At 36.9% G+C, this 24,576-nt stretch overlaps 2 protein-coding genes across 5 annotated transcripts; both read right to left on the minus strand.

Annotated features, from left to right (window-relative positions):
- Positions 1 to 11,301: 11,301 nt before the first annotated feature.
- LOC113305977 lies at positions 11,302 to 14,778 on the minus strand. The gene is made up of 5 exons (XM_026554970.1): positions 14,258 to 14,778; positions 13,586 to 13,635; positions 13,317 to 13,394; positions 12,398 to 13,043; positions 11,302 to 12,310 (listed from the first exon to the last, which is right to left on the minus strand). The coding sequence occupies exons 1-5, from the start codon at positions 14,414 to 14,416 to the stop codon at positions 11,477 to 11,479; spliced, it is 1,767 nt and encodes a 588-aa protein (XP_026410755.1). The 5' UTR covers positions 14,417 to 14,778; the 3' UTR covers positions 11,302 to 11,476.
- Positions 14,779 to 15,813: 1,035 nt separating this feature from the next.
- On the minus strand, positions 15,814 to 22,433 carry LOC113305982 (protein STRUBBELIG-RECEPTOR FAMILY 3-like). 4 transcript variants are annotated; one of them, XM_026554980.1, is made up of 17 exons: positions 22,228 to 22,433; positions 21,590 to 21,757; positions 21,341 to 21,470; positions 21,181 to 21,252; positions 20,835 to 20,900; positions 20,647 to 20,718; positions 20,479 to 20,550; positions 20,314 to 20,385; positions 20,170 to 20,235; positions 19,961 to 20,026; positions 18,885 to 19,318; positions 18,327 to 18,799; positions 17,900 to 18,162; positions 17,247 to 17,385; positions 16,802 to 16,938; positions 16,557 to 16,713; positions 15,814 to 16,348 (listed from the first exon to the last, which is right to left on the minus strand). In XM_026554980.1, exons 2-17 carry the CDS (start codon positions 21,693 to 21,695, stop codon positions 16,271 to 16,273), a joined length of 2,403 nt encoding a protein of 800 aa, XP_026410765.1. In that variant the 5' UTR covers positions 21,696 to 21,757; positions 22,228 to 22,433; the 3' UTR covers positions 15,814 to 16,270. The 4 variants fall into 4 exon arrangements, with proteins under 4 accessions (XP_026410765.1, XP_026410758.1, XP_026410762.1 ...); XM_026554973.1 differs by having other exon boundaries at positions 21,590 to 21,809; positions 22,228 to 22,432; XM_026554977.1 differs by having other exon boundaries at positions 21,590 to 21,809; positions 21,964 to 22,432.
- Between the last annotated feature and the right edge of the window lie 2,143 nt (positions 22,434 to 24,576).

Raw genomic sequence — 24,576 nt, forward strand, 5'->3', positions numbered from 1 at the left:
AAAGAAACAACAAAATGACTCTTTACATGACTCTTATTTACATTGACTATTCTCTTTTATTTTTTGGAACAAGAGATGATGGAATTGATAAATACTTGATTTTTTTGTATTTTTCTGATTTTTTTTTTTTGTTGTTGTATTTTTCTGATATTTTTTTTCTGAATATATACATCGTTTTTTTTTTTTTTTTTTTTTTTTTTTTTTTTTTTTTTTTTGAACAAGGAAACACTTTTGAAACATGTACAAAAGGAAACAAAAAATTACATGACACTTTGCAAGAGGTAGCCCTTTTTGATGCACCCAGTTAAATTCGATGGTTGTTTTTCTTAATGTAACCTCCACCTTCTATCCCAACCAACCAAAGAACAAGCTAGTCAAGTTTCGTTCAGTATTCTAAAGTGATTGGCAATCGTAACTTCCTATCCAACACCTTGAAGATCGAGGCCATACATGTATTGGTAGATCGTGCGCGTGCAAATTTCTTATCACTATGTGAATTGTGCTAGAATCAGGGTGCCTAAATATCTAGACTAAGACTCCTAATAAAAATACATATTTGCACAAGAGTCAACATTTCAAGGTAAATGAGCTCCATTTTTATGATTTTTTCATTTTTTAATTTTTTTGAATTTTGATTTTTTTAATTTTTTTGGAATTTTTCAATTTTTTCAAAAAGAAGAAGGAGTTTGTTTTCAATTATAGCATATTATCGTGGCATCTACTCTATACCCCCAAACCTAAACTAAACATTGTCCTCAATGTTTCAAAATATGGAAAGAATTAAAAAATGCAACATATGGAAAGGGACATGCTGAGTAGAGTAAAAGGAGAGAGAATACCCGATTTCGGCGAAAGCAGAATTAAAACTCCGTTATTCAAGGCAAAAATCCAACATATTTCAGCCGAGATCATATTGGATTAGCAAAATATATACAAAAGGAACAAAAGGGTTTTTAAGAAATTTTAGCTACTGGATTATATATAAAAATTCACCATACACTAACAATCTAAAGAGTTGAGGATCAACCCAAAAGAAAAAGTGTAGAGACAAAGGAAGTTTTAAAACACTAAAATTGGACTTAAATGGGAGAAAAATAAAACTTTTTTTTTTTTTTTTTTTTTTAACAAAGAAAATAAAATTTGGTTTTTGAATGGGAGCAAAAGAAAATTTTGGTTTTTTTTTTTTTTTTTTTTTTTATAAAACCGGGAAAAAAGTAAAGTTAAATTTTTTTTTTTTTTTTTTTTTTTTAAAAAGAAAATAAAATTTGGTTTTTTTTTTGAAATGGGAGCAAGCCCACTGTTGTCCTCTAATGGAATGGAAGGAAGGCTGCGGTCTACGAAAATCCAAGTTTTAGTTTTGAAAGTTTAATTTGGCCCAGTTGGTTAAGGCCCGACGTTTGTTTTAAAACTTTGGTTTCGAGGTCCACTTACAAGTCCACAATCAGTTATAAGCTCAGCTGGGTTTAAACCCAGAGTCCAAAATACAGGTCCAATGAAAGAATTTAAACAAGCCCACACAAAATAAATACAAGCCCACAAATTAAACAACAAGCCCACAAATAAATTATTACAAACCCAAAATAGAAAAATAAAAAGCCCAAAAAATTGGGTTAATTATTACAAGCCCACAATTAAAAATTTGGAAGCCCACAGGTTGGGTTCTCTCAATGAATGGGTTTAGGCTTACCTTTCTAGCACAGCCCAGCTGCTCTGATATTGTTGCAAAAACCCAGTTGGGTTTTGGTTCTTTTCCTTGGTGGCGTCCCAGCAGAGGAAAAACAGGTTCAGAATCAGCAGGTCCAACAGCAAATGAAATGAAGCAGATGCAGATGCAAATGCTATGAAATGAAATACAAAATAGCTAAAGAAAACACAGATAAAACACAGCACCGATCCCCGGCAACGGCGCCAAAAACTTGGTAGGCTTTTAAAAGGTCCTACAAATTATAACCGCAAGTGCACGGTCGTCGGTTGTAGCTCGTGCAAGTACGGGTCGATCCACAGAGATCGGGTGTGTTTTGGAAGTGTTTTAGCTATTTGGGCCTTGAAATGGACTATGGTCTTAAGGTTGAGAACATGAAAATTTGGTCTATTGGTCTCAAAACCTTATGTTGGGCTTATGAACTCTTAGCCTAACCCAAGAAGTAGATGTGGACTGGGCCCTTAACCTACTAAACTTTTAAACAACAAACTGGGCTTGGGCCTCAGTTAATAGAACTTTGGGCTTTGGTTTCAGTCAAGGATCTGGGCCTTTGGGTTCAGTTGGCTTGGTTTAGCTAGGCCTTTGGGCTTAGTGAACTGTGGCTGGACTTGGCAGGAAGCAGCAGCAGGCAACAGAAGGGCAGCAGCAGCAGCTGCAGGGGAAGGAAAGCAGCAGCAAAAAAAGGCTGCTCAGCAGCTGCACAAGCAGTGGTGGCAGCAATAGTGGCTGGCAATAGTGGCTGGCAATAGCAGCTGGCAATAGCAGGTGCACAGCAAGGGTTGCAGCAGCAGCTGCAGCAGCAGTGCACAGAGCCAAGAAAAGAAAGCAGTACTGCAGCAGCAGCACAAGGATGAGGCAGCAAGAATAACAAGTAACAGCAGCAGCACAACAATGCAAGTAGTGGCAGGAGCAAAGACAATGCAATAAAATGTAAAGAAGCAAAGACAATGAAGTAAAGAAGACTAACAAAATAGCAAAGAAAACAAAACAAAGAACATCAATGACAGTGGAGGAAAACAAAAGTAACAAGGAAACAATGGAGGAAATGGAACAAACCAAGGCTGTTTTAGCCAAGGGCAGTGGAGATGGTGAAATGGTGAAGGTGAGACTAGTCATACTTCTAGAGTGGGAAGAGAACTAGCTTGCTCACAGTCACTGGTGAGCACTAGTTTCTCCCCACTGCTCAATCAACTCAATGCACTGAAATTTCTAGCCTAACAATCACACAAAACAGTAAACAAGAGTGATGAAAGAACACTAGGATGATGAATCCACCATTAACCTAAGGGATATTCTACTCACAGCTAAGAAAATTACCAAAGTGCTAATTGTCTGATTAAAGCACAACTAGTCTAAGGGCTTAGCAACACTGAACATGAGCTGCACATGATGAAGACTATCTCAGCTGGTTCATGATTTCATCTAGTCCTAGCATTTAGGATTCAGAACATACATAACAGGAATAGTACAGAACATTACATCTAATGGAGAAATTGAACAATACACAGAACATGGAAAAAATATGGATAGCAAACACATGAATTGAAAACAAGATGAACTAAAACTGGATTTGGAATTAAAATTGCAAATTAAAATTAAGTCTACAAATAGAAAGCAGGGAAGAAAAATCTACCCAAGAGGAACTGGCTAGTCCAGCCCTCATGGGGATACACTGGCTAGTCCAGAGATACCTCATTACACACACCACAGTCCATATTTATAGTTACAATCAATTCCCCCAAAACAGGACCAAAACAGTCTCCATTAGGGTTTGAAAATCAAAATTAAATCACAATAATCCTACCTAATGTTGATAACAACCCTAATAGACTAACCCATACCTCAATTTAACATTCAATTGATTTCCCCCAAAAAATTCCCAAATCAGAAAAATTAGGGTTTTAGAAATTAAAATTAGAATTTTACCTAATCTCTGACTCCAATCAAACTTCGACCCATGCTTTGTAATTGCTCCTACTCCATTCCCATGCTCTATTTTGTTCTCTAGACTCATCTGTTTTAATGATTTATCACCTAGGGTTATGGTGTGAAAACATTAAAATAGAGGGCTAGAGAGAGTGAAAGGAAAGGGGGAAGTGTGGAGGTGATGTTTAGGGTGGTAGGGTGATGATGGTTTTCGTTGTGGTGATTGAGGTGGAGAAGGTGGTGGAGCAGGTGGTGGTCGTGGAGTTGCAGAGGAGAAGAAAGGGGGATGATGGTGGAGATGGGTTCGATAGAATGGGAGAAGGGGTGCGTTTGGGTGGGTAGTATATGGTTTGGTGTTAGAGTGTTGATCGGGGATATCAAGTTGGATGATCTTCGAAGCTAGGCCGTGGGATGTTGAGTTGATAGAACAATCTGACGGCGAGATGGAGTGGAGCTTGTAGCTACCGTCGGATGAGGTGATACAACGAAGTCAACGGTACTTGATGGAGTTAGGTACTGTAGTGTTAAGCGGAAGTATCGAACTTTGATGAACAGCAAAGGAGCGACCGTTGGATTCAACTACCATCTAATCTGAAGGCTTGGAATTTCAGCGCTGTGGTGCTCGGCAGAGACTTCAGAAATTGATGCTCTATGAAGGAGCGACCGTCGGATGCTTCTGAGAACTGATCTGATGGCTGAGAACAGAGGCGCTTTTGTGTGTAGAAAATGAGGTTGTGCGCACCATTCTTCGCGGCTTCCTTGCGTAATTTCTCCCGGCTTTTCACTACTTTTCTGCTCTTTTCGCTCCGCGACTCATCCGAACTTTATTTATTACCTAAAAATGCAAAATTAATTAATAAAAATATTTATTCTTGAAAACAATGAAAATACAGAATATGGGATAAAATGTAGAATTAATGCACAAAAGATGAGTTAAAATGCCAACAAAAAGGGATAGATATATACAATATTTGGCACTCATCAGACGTGGGCTTGACGCATTTACCAAATACTAGCCCTTTGGGCTTAGAAGGGCACACAAAATATGGTATCCACGAAAAGAGGTCATTATGCGGTTTTGAAAGATATACCATCGGTATTGAGAGAGCACACCATTAAGGTTTTGAGGATAATAGTTCGTTGGATAAACATTCATTATGAAGATTGGAAAGACATCATTTAGTGAATAGAAAATCCTCATGTTATTTTATGGTGGAAGATTCATCTTTGGTGTTGTAAATTTACCGTTTAGAAGATGATCATCTTGTCATGTGAGTTGAGTATTATCTCGTTTGGTTGAAGTCATTTTTTTTTTGAAACTGAAAATTGAATTGATTAATGGATAAAGTTACATAGCTTGCCTCCTCCTGAAGTTTATGAATAATTTAACCGGGAGGATTTAACAGCCGAACACCACTCATTCTTTGAGATCTAGCTAATTTGGAAAGACAATCAGCTACTTTATTTTTTTCTTTTGGAACATAAGAGCATTTCCATAAGACATGACTACGAAGTAGAAGTTTTATGTCTAAAATTAAATTATGCAATCTCCAATCGATATTCAGGGTATCACCATTGACAACATCCGCTACAAGATTCGCGTCCAGCTCAAAACTTTCTAGATTCTTTTCCGATGCCCATTTCATTGCTTCCCATAAATCCTTGATCTCAGCTTGCTCTAGACTTGATATTGCAGCTAAGTAGATGCATTTCGTGCCTTGGTGTGTACCTGCAAAATCACGACAGATCAGCCCAATTCCTCCAGAGTTATTAGATGCAAAATAAGAACCATCAGAATTAATTTTAAGGAAATCTGTAGCAGGAGACTGCCAGTGTTGATTTATTCTATTCTGGGGTGCAGGAAGCATGAGATTAGTTACTGGCTTCTTTTCAAGAACTGCAAATTCCATTCTACAATTTTGAATAATAACTTCAGGAGTAATGTTGGCCCCTTTGAACACTTTATCACACCTAGCAGTCCAGATGCACCAAGCAATAATTTCCAGCTTGCACAATTTTGCTTATTGAATCTGCTTGTTTATAAGTTTGTCAAACCAATCACAAATCCAAGTTGCTAGAGTAGCCCCCTGTAATATATGAATTCCACTGACTGCAAACCACACTGCTTTAGATAAGGGACAATCTAGAATGATATGACTGGCAGATTCCAGGTCATGAGAGCAAAAAGGGCAGCCATAATCATCATCTTGAATGACCTCCATCAATTTCTCTTTAGTTGGTAATATATCTTTCACACATTTCCACAAGAATTGATTTTTTCTTGGCAGAATAGGTAATCTCCAAAGTTTTTTAAAGATATTTTGCATCCTTATACCCACAGAAGTGTCTCCATTTCTATCTTTTAGCATTTTGTTATAGGCTGACTTTACTGTGAAATTTTCACTTTTTTCAAGAGTCCAAACTAGCTTGTCTTCGTGGTGAATGTGAATGGAGATATTAAGGATTAAAGCTGCAATATGCGGTTCAAATAGAGCAAAGACTAAGCTTGTATTCCAAACTTCATTATTGGTAGAGAATAGTTGATGCAGAAAAGTGTAATCTTGAGGATTAGTGAAACCTGACTTAGGAGTTGGTGGATTTTCCAGTTCTGGTATCCATCTGTAATGCCATATCAGAATTTTCTGCCCATTTCCAATACTCCAACAACTGTATCTTTTGATGAAGTGCAGTTCAGAACTGATGTTTTACCATGACCATGTGGAATTATCTGAATCTGTGATGTTAAAGACTTGACCATCTTGAAAATATTTTGCTTGAAGGGAGAGGCAGCACAGATTGAAGTATTATCAGTACATAATCTCCATGCAGACTTTTCAATGAGAGCTCTGTTGAATAAATGAAGATCCCTAAATCCCAGACCTCCTTCTTCTTTAAAATTGTTGACATTTCTCCAACTTATTAGATGTTTACCCTTGCTTCTTGTTTCTACAGAATTTTTGTTGGATAGAGTTTAACTGATTAATGGTAGTATCAGGTAACTTAAAACTGATCATATATTGAAATGGAACATCATTAGTCACATGTTTAATCATAACTGATCTTCCTGCTTCTGAGAAATTAGAACCATTCCATCTTGAAAGTCTAGTTTCCATCTTGGATACCAATAAGGAGAAAGGGATCTTCTTGTTTCTTCCTACAAAAAATGGGAGACCAAGATACTTTTCTTCTTCAATATTCATTTTCCTGACTTGAAGAACACCACTTATTAGCTGACAAGAATGTGGATTCATATTGTTACTGAAATATACAGCAGATTTGTAAAAATTGATAAGTTGACCAGAGCAGACACTAAAATCATTAATCAACTGAAGTAGCTTGTTAGTCTGCACTTGATTAGCTTTACAGAAGAGTAAGCAATCATCTGCAAATAACAAGTGGTTGATCTTAGGTGCATTTCTTGAGATTTTCATACCTGTTAGCATATTCATGTTTTCAAGATGATTCAATTGTCTAGAAAAATCTTCCATTGCAAGTATAAAAAGGTAAGGATATAGAGGATCTCCTTGCCTAATTCCTCTTGTCGGTTTGAAAGCAGCTGAGGGTGAGCCATTAATCATGATTTCAACTTGAGTGGTGCTGATGCACTGCATTATAAGATGACATAATTTGTTGCAGAATCCAAATTTCCTGAGAACCTCCATTAGAAATGTCCATTCAAGTCTGTCAAAGGCCTTGGACATGTCCATTTTTAGAGCAAGATGACTAGTTCTCCCCCTTTTTCTTTTCATTGCTTTCACAAGTTCTTGTACTAAGCACACATTTTCAGATATTAATCTACCAGGCACATAAGCAGACTGCATAGGAGATATAATGTTTACCATGTGTTTCTTGAGTCTTAAAGAAATTATTTTAGAGATGAGTTTATAAATTGTGTTGCAAAGGGCAATGGGCCTGAAATCCTCTGGCTCATGAGCTGTAGTAGTCTTTGGAATCAAAGTAATTCTTGTGTTATTGAGCTTCTTCAAAAGAAAACCAGAACTGAAGAAAGATTGCACTGTTTTACAAACATCCTCCTGAACAATTTTCCATTGAGATTGATGAAAACCGGGAGGAAAGCCGTCAGGTCCTGGAGAGGTCCATGGATCCATTAACTTTAAAGCTTCGGAGATCTCTTGGTTTGAAGGAATTGAAACTAAAGCATCATTGTCTTGCTCTGAGATACATGAAGGAATGTGCTGAAGAAAATTTTCACTATCTCCAGGATTTGAAGTAGTACTCATTTTTTTGATGTGAGCAACAAGTAAATCTTCAATGGAGCTTCTATCTTGACACATGATCCATCTGGGGCTTGCAAGGAATCTATTATGTTCCGAACTATTCTATGATTACCTCTGATGTGAAAGAATTTGGAGTTCTTGTCCATGTCATTGTAGAAATGGTCCTTAGACTTCTGTCTGTTTGAAGAAGCTTGTATTTCATTCAAGGCATCAATCTGTTTTTCAATTTGAAGTACCTCCTCAGTATTACTACCTTGGAGATCTGTAGCTTGCAGTTGAGACAGTTGTTCTTGCAGGACAATAATATTATTCTGGATCAGACCAAACATATTTTTACTCCATTTAGATAAAATGTGTCTAGTGTTAGACAACTTGTCATTCATGACAAAAGTTGCAGAACCTATTTTGTTAGAAACCCAAGCATTTCTTATCTCATTAATACAAGAATCATTCTCTAGCCAATGCTCAAAAAATTTCCAAGTTTTACCTGAAGAATTGTAGCTAGTGTACAAGGACAAGAGTATGGGGGCATGATCTGAACCTTTTATGGGCAGATGAGTTAATTTAGAATCATGGAAACAAAGAAACCAATCTCTATTCACTAAATATCTATCTAATATGGATATAATTCTACCAGTGCCATGACTATTACTAGTCCAGGTATAGGGATTGCCACTGAAACCCAAATCATGGAGGTCAGCTTCTTTAATATGATCTAGAACTTCATCTGAAGTAGGATTAGTATTGGTGTTTCTTTCAGAAGTATCTAAAGTGATATTAAGGTCCCCTATAAGGACCCAAGGAATTTTAACCACTTTACTAAGATTATTTATGTAATCCCATTGAGCTGGTTGATCCTCTTTGTAAGGAGTGCCATAAACACAGGAAATGAACCACTCACCTTTGGCAGGATCATTAGTGATTAAAGCATGGAACATATTTGAAGAGGAGTTAACTATTTCAAGGGAGAAACCATCTTTCCATAAAAGAACAATGCCACCAGCTTGACCAATAGACGGAACAAAAGAAATATTAGGCATATTAAGAAACTTAGTTAGATTTTGAATTCTATTATCATTGATCTTGGTTTTAGATAAAAAGATAATATCAGGGGAATGAAGTTTGTTCACGTGAAGCATGTGTTCTCTAGTTTCTTTTCCTAGAAATCCTTGGCAGTTCCAGCTCAAAATTTTCATGTTGTAAGAATTTAAAAAACAACTAGACTTGATACTCAAGTAGTTGTAAGGAAGAGCAGAATGACACAAAACAGATTCAAAATGAGATTGAAATTGAAAACTAGACTGATAATGGAAAAACTATTAGCAATGAGAAATTGTATTACCAAGTTTTGAGTGGCCTCGTTCATCTCATGAGAAGGCTCCTCTATTTCCTTAGCTCCATCCTCCATCAGATCATGCTCCATTTCATCTGCCTCTGCTGCAAGAGGATTTTTACCAGTATCATTTTCCATGTCGCTGCCTTCCATTAGAGCTAAGTCTTGATCGTCAGTTCTAGATTTTTTGTTTCCCCTATTCTTCTCATCTTCTTTAGCTTCTTCAATTTGCTTACGGCTAGCTTCAGCAATAAGTTGGATCAGGAGGTCCAGATATTCAATGATTTCTAATCCATAAGCTAAAGCTAGTTCATAAATATAGGCTATGTATTCCTCATTAGTGTATCTCCTTATTCTGAGCTCATCATCTATTGTGTCGCATTCTTCATCCTTGTGATCAATAGTGAAGCATTTGGGACAAAGAGAGTGAGGTTGTTTTTCCTAGTGAAAACGAATCCAAGTAACACCTCCAGATGCATTGTTCCACCATCCTCCTCTATGAAGAGGTTTGGATAAGTCTATTTTGATTCTAGCATTGATAGTGCTACCATAGACTTGAGTAACATCTTCCGGATCTGTCGAAACTTTTAATCCTAGTTCTTCAATGGCTTCATCCACAATTTCCTTGGAGTGATGCTCGAGCAATAGGTTTTTGAATTGCACATCCCATTCTTGATGAGAGAACACATAGCTTTCGACTGGAATAGTCACATCATATTTTAGCAGATTCAAGTGACATTTCTTCGCATTCCAAGGGACTTTTTTGAGAATAGTATTGATAACCTCTATAGTGTGGAACTTGAAGAGATATATGTTCCTGCCAATAGCTCTTACTTCTTTTGTTTTGTACTTGTTCCAAACTTTTTGTACTTCTTTCCTTATAACATCAATATCAAAGTTGTCTTTTGAAAAAAGCTTTCCAATAAGGGTTGTGTTGTGATCCTCAGCTACTTTGACAAAAGCTTGCTTAGTACCCACTGCTCTACGCATCTGCCTAGCACATATGTCTCTTATCTGAGTGTTTTGCATTTTTCCAGTGATAAAAGTGATTTGATTGTTTGAAGACGACGCCATTTGAGTTTCAAGATTGTTAATATTGAAAGTAATTGATATGAAGGAGGGTAGGTAGAAGGTATTTTCTAGGGTTGAAGCAAATCTGATATATATGATGAAATTATAGCTAAAATAGGTATAATTAGTAATACCAGAATCATTTTCTCCTTTAAGATTGTTAATGGGGATAATTCTTCCGGGGTATGAGATATATTTTATAAACAGAAAGTTTACTATCTTTTGAGTAGATTGCGATTGAGTTATATAGCTCCTTCCATTACGCAGAGAAATATGGGAAAATTTGAACTTTTTGAAATTCAAAATTTTCTCTTCCAGAATCTGAGTTGTTTCTACCGATTTGAACAAGTTAAGATCGCTAGTGACATTTAAATCATAAAAATGATAAAGAAAATAATACTGATTCATACTGATAAAAACCTCTTCAACATTTGAGGCTTGCAATACTGCTGGATAAGTTGATGAAAAGTCGGTACTTGATTGTAACAATAGAGTTACAAGGAGGAAACCTTTGTAGAGAGAGGTCTAAAACTGAATGCTTCTCATGATTTGATGAACAAACGGGCCTGAAAATTAGCAAACAATCAACATGTTAAACAAACAGAAAAGATCAGCCAAAATAGAATTGAAAAAGAATTAAAAATAATACAGAATGGAAACAATTAGATTTCAAAATCTAAAACTATTGAAATGGATAAATGGAAACAGGTTGGGAGAGAAAAAGAAGTAATTATCATCAGTTAAGATCTGAACATGGATAAAGATGATGAATGGAAGCATAAATCATTCGATAAGATCAAAAAAAAAATGTTAAAAAATTTCCGAGCTGACTCATTAGCGTCCGATCCTCCTTCTCTCTGACTCCAAAGTTTATGGAGCATTTTGTTCATGGGTTTAGTATTATCTCATTTGGTGGACTACATGATTCAAAGTTTATGGAGCATTTTTGTTCGTGAAAGTTATTTTAGGATTTATGATCAGCATAGAAGTTGCAACCAAAAGAAAACACACCAAGTATACTCAGCTAAAAATGGAAAAAAAAAGAATCATCTAATTAACTGCCGCCATTGGTGCTGTACACATACAAAATAACCGGCAGCAAAAAACTTGTTATACACTAAGTTCCTCAAAATTCACAGAAACAGATTCTCTCTATATACAAAAAGCGCACACAGAAAAGAAAAAAAAGGTTGATTTTGCTGCATTTCACCTTCTACGCGTTCTTTTCCTTTCCTTTACCACTGCATCAGTGTCAACTCGTTTCGGTTTTTGACCACCACCATTTCCTCTCCCAACCTTCTTACTTCTACCTGCTCCAGTTTTCTTCACCACCTCCAAAGCCACTAACGGTGACTCCACCAAAATCTTAGCATCGGAACTGCCTTTCTTGGTTTCTTTTCTAGAAGGAATCATCTGTTTTGGCACCTCGGTTTTACTATTCTTATTCACTGGCTTCTGGGCAATTATTTCTTCCGCCTCAGTCTTACGTTTCTTTGTTAGCTTTAAGGTAACTTTTTCCCCCATCTCAGTTTGACCTTTCTTAGTATCTTTTTTCAAAGTACTAACCTCTTCTGTAGTCTCTGCTTTACCTTTCTTTGTTTCTCTTGTGGGAAAAAGCATATCTTCCACCTCAGGTTGACTCTTTTTGCCGTCCTTCTTGGGTGACATTCTCTCTTCTGTCACGAGTTTTCCAATGACTTTCCGGATACGAGGTCGTATACTTCTAGGTTTTACAGGTAAGCTGAATTGCTGTGCTTCACAAGATATTCTATCACCACCTCCGCCAATACTATCTCCACCAGAATCTAAACATGACACACACTGAATTTGCTGGAATGTATTTTTGGCAAGATTCCTGAGGCTGATAGCAAAGGTGTATTGGCGTGTATTTTTTGAATAGAAATTTATGGCATTGTTGGTGAGTAGAAGAATATCTCTATAAAGTTCTCTGGTTGATTTAATTGAACCATTGCTAATTCCTGCTCTTATGGTGTTGAAATCCATGTGCCGACGAATGGTATTCTTGTACCTTGCTCTCTTCTGTAAACAAAGGAAGAAATGAATCAACTACCGAACCATAGTAATATCCACTTTAAGAAAACAAATCAACATTGCGTTGGAATTTACCTGACTATCAAGGCGGGAGCAAAACATAGATGCATGTTCATTCTCCATGAATGATTCAAAGATTTTCATCAAATCAAGTTTTTCTCCTCCCTTGACGACAACTGTCTGGTCAACTCTATCAGAAAGTTTTGCACTCTGATCATCAAAATCTGGACCATTCATAGCAACCTCAGCTGTACTCAGTACATCACTTTCTCCATTTTCTCCTACACTTGCTTCCTTCTTCAGTTCTATACTACTACAATCTTTTCTCTTCCTTTTCCCTCTTCTTTTCCTCAAATTACTGATCGGAATATCAGCACAAACTTCTTCAACATTCCTCATATTCTCTGGATTTACTTTTGCATCTTCAGGGTCTGTATCGATGAGATTCTCCTTTTCTTGATTCGATACAGTTGCCGTGGGAACCTGACACACCCGTGACCAGTTTGTACGAGTTTCTTCGGTAAAACTACTGGCTGATAATCCATCTTTAGAATTATTCGATGTTTCCTTCCGGTGAAACCCAATTCTTTCTGTACTTCCATTAGAATCTGGCGATACAATTGGGCTTGGGTCATATCTAACCATGTGGATATTATCATTATCCTGATGCTGATCTTCAACTTTCTCAGCTTTCAAACTCTCGATCTTTGTTTCTAATGATCTGAAAAGTTATTAGTTAATGAAATGCTTAATATTCGTTTCGATAAAAAGATTAGATTCACTGGAATATATCATCTTCCACTCTCTTAAAATTAAAAAGCAGAGCCGAGGATCCATTCGTGGCCAATAAGTGTGGAGTCATAGTGGACCCTCTTTAAATGAACGTACATAAGTGGGCTCCACATACAACGTCCAAATATTTTTGGGCTAGACCGGCCCACTGGCTGTAGCCGATAAAAAAAAATTTGTTGAGGGATCAAGAAGAAATACGTACCCAATGGAGTCATCGGACTTCACCAATTCACGTTTTAGTTCAGCAACTCTTTGCTTTCGAAGCTCTTCAAACCAAGTCCTGTTTTAATTGGAAATTTAATCAAAAGAAGACTTTGTTACAGATATGCCCCTATTGACACATGAAGTCTACAAGTAATTAATGCAGCCTAATTTTTCTAATATAGGACTACACACGTGGATTGTCTGACCCGTAAATTATCCAAAACAAATCATAAGAATTAGTTCAAAAAGAGAGGACCGAAAACTCACTTGCATCCGCAATATCGCTTTCTCAAGTCTCTATATTTGGCTTTACATACCTGCAAGCAATATATTTTCATTATTTAGATACCAAAACTAATATATAAAATAAAAGCAAATAATTAAACTTAAAAAAGTCCTCAACAAACAAAATTTGGTTTTGGTTTCTCTCACAAACGCTTTAGCTTTTCTGCGTATCTCTGGATAGACCGGAATTACCCACGTGGATATTCTAATGTCTTAAAATATTATCTACTACCAAGGGGTGCTTTCGACATTATGTAATATGAAAAAAAAAAACTATACCAGGGGTGCTTTCGACATTTTACGAATAAAGGCCTACGAAATTATTCTCTACCCCTGCTTTCCTGAATAAATCGTTTTCTTTAGAAAAGAAGAATTTAATTAAATTAATTCTGATTTTGTGCAATCTACACGAATGAAATGAAATTAAATACTAACAAAAAAAAACAACCAACTACACGATTTCATATAATCCGAGTTTAAAATGCTCAAAATATCCGAACTAATTTAATTATGTTCAAAAAAAAAAAAATAACCGGTTCAAAGAAACCTAAATTCAAATTAAAAAAAGATCGAAAGATTTACAGTAATTATTTTAATTTCCAATTTGAATTTAATGATAATTGAAATATCTCAATAAATTGGATAGAAAATAACCTCCGGTGTGAAGGAGAATGGATAAATGGTTCTGGATCGGAGTTCCGAGGCTACAGCATCCCAGGCTCGGGTTCCATGGCGGATAACAGCACCACCAAGAAGAAGCTCTTCCCACGTACCCCAATTCATCATCATAATCATCTCTGTTTCCTTCATCATGAATTAATCTCAATCCTCTCTGTACAAATTTAGAGATTGTTCTACATTAACGAAATACCATAACCTCATTCCACAAAATTTCCAGAAAACAAAAAACAGAAAAAGGTTGCAAAAACCGGTTTAGGAGGAAGATTACAAGGGTGGTTTTGCGTATTTACAGAGGGGAAAATAGGTGGTTTGTGAGCAGGGGAAAGGTGGTTTTACGTTCCAAAGAAGAGGTTTTTGACGTGTTTTGGTAGAATCGGAAAAGAAGGAGAGAGAAAAACAGGAATAGAGGATTGAATTGAATTGAATTGAATTGATGAGAGAGAAAGAAAAAAAAAAGAGAGGAGAGATTTCATTTCTTTGTATTTGAATGCATAAATAAATGATGAACTTTCTCATTCCTTCTCACAAAGGGAAACCTATCTCCGTAGACATTTATCCTTATCTTATACCTGATATTACTAAATATGCCATAATAATTCGAAATTCCTGTTTTTCAGGATAAAATTTTAATTACCCGCGATTAATAGAATCTTCAATCTCAGCGGTACGTTTTGGTGGTATTGATTCATGAACGACTAAGAACCCACTTGTTCTTTTGATGGTCGAAAGACTCGAAACTAATTAAGCCAATAATACTGCTACAGCTGGCACTTGATTCGTCGACTGTAGATTTTGTCAATATTGTCCGTTGCTTTTCTTTTAATGCCAGGTATTGTATTTTTTCGAGTATCGAGTCCCCTAGAGCCTAGGCTTGTGTCTGTTAGGGTTTTGTATTGGTGTTTTGTCCTCTTCTTGGTGAAGAGAGAAAATTCAAAATTGGTTATTCCGGATTTGTGTCTTTTAAGGAGTCCAATAATTAGGAATCTACGGCTGTCATGTAGGATAGCCAAGGTCGCGTACGTCTGAAAATTTGGAATGTTGCTTGTTTTTGCCGGTAGGAACAGCAAAAAAAATGTCCCGGCAAGGATGTTACAGACGAGACACTTCAGCTGCCGATGGGCATACTGGATACAAGAGGGAGGCGGAGGGAGCAACCAAGTTTCACTGTTTCGTTGGGTTAGCATAGAGACTATGGGCAACTTTATTCCCGTTCGTATTATCATGATGAGTTTTGAACTGATTTGAGGAGGAATCCCTTGTCTAGTCTTCGAATCTGAGTAATAAAGGGTTTTATCTTCTAGGAGTTTGAGAGATGGAGTTGCTCGAATTGACTTTTTTTTTTTGATCGGCTAGAGTTGCTCAAATTGACTACCACTTGGACATCTCCTTTGTGATCTATTGGACATAGAGTGAAATAGCAAACTTATCAATAAAAACCTAGTACACGGGCAATGAAGAACGTTAAGAATTATTGCATTATAATTGACCCAGATATAGTTAACAAGATTTTGCAACAGAGTTCCTATATAAAAAAGAAAACAATGGAGAAGTGAAGGCCATCATTTTTCTTTACTTAATTATGAGAAAATACACTTGAAGTTACATTTACACAATAGCAATAGCCAATAATGAGAGCTACAAAGCTAATCACACACATCTACAAAGCTAATCACACACATCTACAGCAAAATAATGGATTAGCGGAATTATGCAAATACAAATCATTTGTTCCTATGTTTAACGAGCACTATCCCAACAAATCGGAAGAAACGAACCTGTGAGACCAAAGAACTTCTATATGTAGTGGGCCACTTTGAATCGCTCCTTCGAAGAATACTTCGGTGTATGAACATTGTCTATGTTGTCAGAGGCAACGTATTGTAGTGTTTACATGAAAGAAGCTTTTTGTAGGGATGGCTTGTTCACGATTCACACTTTTGCCAGAACACGCAAAGTTTGTTATCAATCTAACTAATGCATTCAACTCTAGGGGCTCCCTCTCTGTATCATTTGTACGAGGTTTTGAACTATCTCAGACATAGGAGGGCGGAACTCTGGTTCAGACTGCAAAATAGACACAGAATTAGCTAGCTTCATTATATAATGAAAATAGAAAAGAAGAGAGAATGCTTGCAAAGGTAACCTACACTACGCAATTTTTTTCCCTCTTCAGCATAATTGATTATTTTTAATAAAAAGTAAAATACAATCAGATGCTAAAGGGTAAGGAATTTGATAAAGAGTCGCAAACTCCTCGACTAAAAGAACATACCTGAACACATAAAGAAATAATGTCCGCAAACCGCGACAACGATTTAGCAGGATAATTTCCATTTAAAGAAGGATCAACCATTTTTGACAGTGCTTCAATATCGTGAAGCTGAGGCATTGCCCATCTGACCAAGAAATGCTCACCTCGAGGCCTTGACCTATATTTTTCAGACATCAAAAATATTGTTAAGCAACAAAACAATTACTCAAATTGTAAAAATGAGAAAGATTTGGTTGTTGTCTCACCTGTCATACGACTTACGCCCGGTAAGAAGTTCTAACATAACCACTCCAAAGCTGTAAACATCACTCTGATGAGTGTAAGTTCCAGTTTCGAATTCTGGGGCACCATATCCATAGGTAGTTGAGAGATGTCCTGACAACTGAAATTGACCAACCATATATAATAATGAATACCTATTCGATCTGTCCTAAAAAAGATAGGATTTCTAATTGGACGGGAGATTCACAAAAAATAACTTTATCCTTCATCTCCAATTTTTCACTTCCTGGATGCTAGATTACTGTGTTACAGATTCATAATGTTAGTTTTCCCACTGGCTTGTGACTTGTGTCATTTACCAATCCCATTTAAAATCTGAACCTAGACAATCTGCATAGTTTTCGATTTCCATACTCAAACATGCATAACGATCAATAAGCATTTAAGTTAAAGAAAACAGATATCTACCTGACTAACAGCGCCTGACATTAATAAAGGAGCCAACCCACAATCTGAGACACGCACAGTGAGCTCATCGTCAAGCAGAACATTTGCAGCCTTAAAATTTCGGTGCACGACAGGTGGTTGACAGGTCTCATGTAGATACCTTCACAGAAAAACCAAGTTATACGATTAAACTTCAATATCCATATGACCTAACCAGCAAAAGGGGAAAAATAATAAAGAACAACAAGCAAAACTAAAGCTGTGCTGTTAGGCTCCTTGAGGAGCACAGATAATGTGGTTCACAGATTTCAAGGAACTGAATTATATTTCAATTCTCTTTGCCTTCACTGAATGCAACAGAAGTTCATCTTATCGTCTCATTATGCAACTATGTGAGTAGGTAGAGATTAAACTATGTTGGTGCCATCGAAGATTCTGCCCAATAAGTAACATCTATAGAAAAGACAGCATTTCGTCCTGATCCAGTTCAGAACATATGCAGAAACTCCCATCCTCTTCATTAGGATTAAGAAGAAATAACAGACCAGAACTTTTCTCTTACCTCGGAATCGAAGTTAAATAATCATTCCCAAAAAGTAACTTCAAGGAAAAAATGTCTTGACGAACTAAGAAGAACATGGTACTTAAGTGCTGCAAAGAACAGTAGTACTTACTCGAGAGCTCTTGCTGCTCCAAGGGCCATCCGAATGCGAACATTCCAAGAGAGAGTCCTACTGGCCTCATCATATGAGTGAAGGGAATCATTGAGAGTTCCATTACTACAGTACTCGTAGATGAGCAATCGTTGCCCATGCTCCAAACAGTACCCCACAAGCTCGACCACATTGACATGCTGAAGTTTAGAGATACTTGACACTAGCTCAAGAAACTTTTCATCATCTAGCCGAACATTATCCAATTTCTTAACTGCCAACAACTACAAGACATCCAAAAGCAAATAAATTGTCAGAAAACAGCGACTTAGCGAGGAACAGTTAGGAAGAGTACATTTTTCTCCAGATAAATGAAACCGGGATCAGTAACACTGTTTAGCAGCAGTCAGAATTAAGTGACTTCAGAATAAAGATATAAGAATGTTACCTTCCCATCAGGGAGTTCTGCTCGGTAAACACTGCCCAGCCTACCTCCTCCAATCAAATTCTCCTGAGAGAAGCTGTTTGTATACTGTTGTAAGGATGCAACAGTAAAAGGCCTCACAGAAGTCGGAGGTATCAGATTTCTGGGAGGAGAGATTGCTGTAGTTACTTCTGAGGAAGAAATTGGATTTGCAACGACTTGCGCAGCAGGGGGAGGAGGGGGAGGGGGTGGGGGAGGAGGAGGCGGGATCATAAAAGCATCCAATCCTGACCAGGACCTATCTATATCAAGTACATGCTTTTTCTGTGGAATCGCTTCGACTCTCTTCATCTCCATCTCCTGTTTGTTCCGTTGCGGAATTGCTTCAATTCTTTTAGTCTCCATCTCCTGTTTGTTCCTTGCAACCGGAATATCCTCAGTTCTTCTATTAGCTACAGCATGTTCCTCTTTTCGGTTCGTAATTTGTTTTCCCGGAACTGTTTCAAATTATTCAATTTTTTATGGTCATTGTACTTCACCAATGCTAAAGAAAGAAAATCTTACTGAACTGCGTCAAGTTACCTGTTTCTGTTTGACGGTTAGGTCGTCCTGAGATGACACTGTCTTTAGATTTCTCAACTGGGACATTAGACGGACCTCTTTCAGGCCATGTGGTGTTTATGTAGGCATCTTGACTTCTTCGGCAACATCTTAAATAAATAAGGACAAGTCCAAATATAATTATGAGAATAATTAACCCCCCTGCTACTGCAATGCCCACAATCTGTTTCTTTGAAAATGTTTTTTTTGTACTTGCAGGACTTGATCCGTCCTGTGTGGATGTTCCACTTGCCTGTTTCGCAGGTGGGCCTTCGGAAGATGGGGACCCTCCTTTAAAAAAAGGTGGTGCCCGCGTGATAGGTGGAATAAGAGTAGGGTCTGGAAGTGGTGGTGCAGGGGCATCTGCGGGTGACGACTCAGGGGCAGAAGTAGTGTTGAACAGGTTCCCACTCGTTCTGTAACATTAACCCAACAGTAACAACACCACAAGAAAAGAATTATTAATCACTATCATACGTGCAACAATAATATGATAACTATACTTAACGAGAGCACCTGCAGTATATACGTAAAGGAAAGCAAGATAGATGTAAACAGCGAAATGTATATAATATGGCTACAGAACTCCCCATTTTCAAGTGCAACCACCTTTTTAAGCCAGTAAAGTTCTGTTATTAAAACCACAACCTCGGTCTTCGCCAACTAACCTACTAAGCATTGGTCATTAGCGTTCTAACGAACATTTAATCGAGAAAGGTACACTGTTTTCTATCTTATCATTTTATGGCTTACTAGTCCATATGAGAATGACACTAATTACAACTAGATGCACATACAGATAGGTAGGAGAACTGTGTTATCAGTATCACAAATGTCTTTATGCTAATGAAAGTTATGAAACTATGGAAGTGTGTATCTTCACATGTCATACGACTTTGCAATAAACTTGATGTTCTGCAGTTACTACTATAGCTCCTATACAATGAAATGGCAGGAATCCCAAGACAGATGCATAACTTGTGTTACATCAGGTTGTTTGCAATTATAATAAACATTTCAAGATAAAGAAAACAAATATAAAAGTATGCAGCTCTCACTTAAAATTTGGTATGCTCAGTAACTTTTCAGGTATAGAGCCAGAGAACAGGTTATTTTCTACATTCCTGTAAACAAAGAAAAAAAACAAAAGAAATCAACAGACAGTATTTATATTCCATACTGCACTTAAATGAGGTGACTTAAGACCTTATCTTATTGTCAGAAGAAGAGAAAAAATTCATTTAAATGGAGTGATCGGAAAAATTACAGGTCGCTCAGAGGAAGGTCTTGTAAAACATCAAGAGTTCCAGATAATTGATTATCCTGTAAATGGCTGCCAAACAAAAATCTCGATAAATTTGCAAAAACAGAGTAAAGTAGAGGTGTAAGCTTAGCATGTTAAGTTCCTTACAATGTTGTCAGAGATGACAAACTTTCAATTGTTGGTGGAAGTTCACCAGTTAAATTGTTACCGGACAGATCCCTGCACAAAGATGGTAACAATTCCTTATCAACTTCTGAACCTAGTAAGTGAACCCCAAATAATAAGATAAGCTAAAATCAGCAACTTCCTTACAAATTTACTAATCCTGGAAAGGCCATAAAGGCATCTGGTATTTCTCCGCTTAAATGATTGTCGTTTAACGACCTATTGGAAATAACTTAGATAAGTAAAAGCATAAGCAAATTTGGAGTATCCCAACTAGGGCTGACTGAAGACAAACAGGCTTAGCTACATGCTTACATCGCTGAGAGTTGCATTAGGGAAGATAAAGAACTAGGGATGCTTCCTGAGAGCTGGTTTGCTGAAAGAAACCTGACATACTCAAGGAAGACCACATGCTTATGCATATAAGATACAGACAACAAAGTGCACACTGGAAAGCATTATAGATATCTGATTACATAAACTGAGAAAGATACAGAACATACAAGCTCTTCATAGTAACGGGTAAACTAGCTGGAAGACTCCCTCCAATCTGGTTGTTGCTAAAATCTCTGTTGCAAACCAATAGAAGAAATAAAAAATTAATAAAGGTGATCACATAGACAATAAAAACCAGTTACTGACTAAAGATGATATCACCAGAAACAATAGTTTTAGAAAGAGGAATTAAATCCACAAGATGCGCATTCCAATATGAACACCTCTTAGGAACATACTAACCATCCATTGGGGAAGAATTTTTGGTTAGCATCTCCTAGGTGGGTCCAGCTCCTGGTAATTGAAATGTGCATCCTGTAGATATGCAAATTGCTATTAACAGACAACACTTACAGAGTTTCTAAAGCAGTAAAGGAACCTAAGCTTTCCCCAAGCGTTCCATTAATAGTAGCAGCATTGAGAATTCTGTTAAACCAATTAATTATTAAAAAGAACTACAGCAAACAATGAGGAAAATCAAACACAGCAAACAATCTGAGAAACACAATCGTACATTGAGGTTATGTTTGAGTCCACGCATGTAACACCTTGCCAGGCCTCTAAACATGGGTCTCCTCCATTTGGAATCCATCCAGGAAGCACGGGCTTACCCAAATCAGCATACAGGATATTCATTGCAGCCACTGAAACAGTAAAAAATTCAGTGAGATATAATTTTCATTTTCTTTAACAACCAAGAGAAACACAGTATCGTCAGATCTAGGCTTAAAAGGAGTATGCAATTATTGAAATTGAGCATTACCATCTTTATCGTTGGTGTAACCATAAGTAATCTGTTTGGTTAAAATCACCAACAATCCCACCAATACCAGCTTACATATATCCCAATTTGAGTAGTTCATTGCCATCTTCTTCCTTTTTTCTTTTTTCCTTCAGTCCACAAACCTCAAATTTGCTGCTCTGGATTCATCTAACGAAACATAAACTGAACCATGAATAGCCTCCCCAATCCAAAAATCAAACTGAAACAATAGAGGGATCAATAGAAGATTAGAAGATCTCAGTTATGAAGCAGAATTAAGGAAATTTTAGAAAATCAGTCAAACAAATCTGAATAACTCTGAGAATTCTGAGCTAAATTAACAGGGATAAAGCAAAGGAAGAACCAGAGCTTACAATCACAAATCTAACCGATCTCAGGATTAAGAAAAAGAAGTGAGGAAAGAAAACTTGAATTGGTAACTTTTGAAGACGTGTACCAGTTAAACTTGTTAACTGGATGAAACTGAAATGATAAGATTTCTGAGAAGAATCTTGTAGGTAAACTTAGAAGTTAAGATTCCATGAAAACCAGACCAATCAAGAAGCACACAGAAAAAGATGGAATTTCAAGAAAAGATAAACGAAGGAATCGAGAAAGAAGAACTTAGAAACCCTAACCTTTTGTAAGAAAACTGATGATGATGATGATGAGATAGAGAAAGAAAAGGTATACAGAGAGGTACAGACAATTTACAGAAGGGTCTGATCTTTTTGTTTCTCTGCTGTTTTTAGTTTAAGTTTCTCTCTCTCTTTTTTTTCTTCTCTCTCTGTCTCTAACTCAGTTAGTAGTACTAGCAGTGGTGGTAGTATATAAAAAAAAGTCGTACATATTTCTGTGTAACTTCACTGAGATTGAGACTAAAATATGTGTTATCTAATGATAATCTAATGACTTAAATTGACTGGGCCGATTCGCTTATTAATTAACTCGCCGCCAATTTTGTTGTCACATTTTGAGGTGTCATAATAACTGAACGGATTCGGAATTTAGGTGTTAGCTAACATTTGGCGTGTTTTATTGGTAAACTGGACAAGCCTTGAGAATAAAGGTGGCAATTCAAGAGAGTGACAAGAGAAAAGGGCGAAAGAGAGAGTAGAATCCTTCTGAACCCACCACAGTGAGAATTTTTTTTGCCAAGCTGAATTATATTCAACATTTTATTTTCGTCACCAGAGTTGCTGTATTTTGCGTTTTAGCCTCCATCATAGACGCTCTAAAAGAGGTCAAGAGCGGTGCCGGTGATAGACAGTATAGTTCATCAGCCGGTAATCGACAAAGCGCCATGGAGCTGAGAATTGGTTTCAATTATTGATGGAAATAATTAAAAAGATAAAGAAAACATTTGAAATTTGTGAAAAGTAAAATATATGATATGCATGTGTGGACGCGTTAGTAAAATACGTGGAATGTGCGTGTCGTTATTGCCTTTACAAGATCTGTTTGAGATTTTGCACGCAACGAGTAAAAAGCAATTCGGAAACTATATGCTCTTGATGGCAGTGTACGAGTCTATCTATGATTAGGCACCTTATAGTTAGGTAATCATCTTCCCATATAGTCGAATATTGGCGACAAATAACTGGTCTCAACAATATTTGTTTCATCTCAAGTTCTCAATCATCATGTCTTTTTACCACATCGAGTAAAATTTCCTTTCTGGTTAAGTTGGTGTCGTTTTTTACCAAAGAGACCCTTTGAAGAAGATTAAAATCTTAATTGATCTCGGCAGACTCCTTCCCTATATTTCACTAAGAGCAGATTAATACAACAACTATCCTAAGTTGATAGCAAAAGCACTTATAGTGACCATATAATAAACTCCACTCAAATGCCTGCACTTTCGAGATGCTAGCAAGGAGTCAGTATCACGGGCTGCCTCGTGAGAGCTGACAGCAATTAGAGATCCGGATACAATTTCAGTCAAAGTTTTTTGCAAGTTTAAGGCCAGCAGCTCAGAAGTCCATGAATAAGACTGTTTGTTGGGTATCCACTTATGACTTATTTATGTTTGTTCGAATAGACACATAACCAAGATGTTTTAAGACTTTTATTATGCTTCTGAATACTAGTATTATGTATTTCGAACATGTTTCAAAACTTTCAGAAATGGAATACGATGTCGAATGAAACATTGATGTAGAATGACAACCTAAGACTATTAGTGGTATTTATTTAACTATGAGTGACACCCTGAGAGGAGATAAGATAAGAGGAGAGGGAATGGCCCCTTTGTGTTTCATCACTTACAAATTTACCAGAGTCACGTCGTCCAAGTGGAAACAAGTAGCACTTTCCAGACAATTCACCGGAAAAAATAAATATTCCCCCAAAGTGTGTTTTTTCTTAGGAAAGTGCAAACAAATTTAGTATATTCCTTCCCCTCTCAAAAAAAAAAAGGAAAAGAAAACTACTAGTACAAATTATAAACGACCGTTAAAAGTTTATTTTGACTTGGGTGTCGAAGAAATGAAAAGCCAAAGTTAAACTTAAAAGTTATTTTTGTGGGTGAGCTGAGCTCGTTCTATCTTTTAACTTTAACGGGGGTTTTGATGGAAAAGAAAGATTAAGATTATGAAACAAAACTTTGACTGGTTCTTGGGTGATTAGGCATATATAATCTAAATTATTGATGTCGCTAAACAGAGGAAACTTGTTTAGTTAAACACACTGTTTAAAGGAAATCACTATGCCTTTTTTGTTTTAATACTCCCTCCGTCCTACTTTATATGTCAAAATTGAGGATTTTTTTTGTCCTAAAATACTTGCTATACTTCATATTTTTCCACCTTTTATCCTGATTTGCTCCTAACTTGGAATCAAAGCATAACACGGAGAATTGTGTATTTCAATTTTTAAGACACTTTTAAATACTTTTCTCTAGGGATGTAAACTCGGGCAGGCCGGGCCGCTCGACCCAAAAACTAAGACGGGCCGGGCAGGCCAGGCTTAATATTTGTGAGTCCGTA

Source organism: Papaver somniferum, chromosome 1 (assembly GCF_003573695.1).
Source record: "Papaver somniferum cultivar HN1 chromosome 1, ASM357369v1, whole genome shotgun sequence".
Lineage (NCBI taxonomy): Eukaryota > Viridiplantae > Streptophyta > Magnoliopsida > Ranunculales > Papaveraceae > Papaver > Papaver somniferum.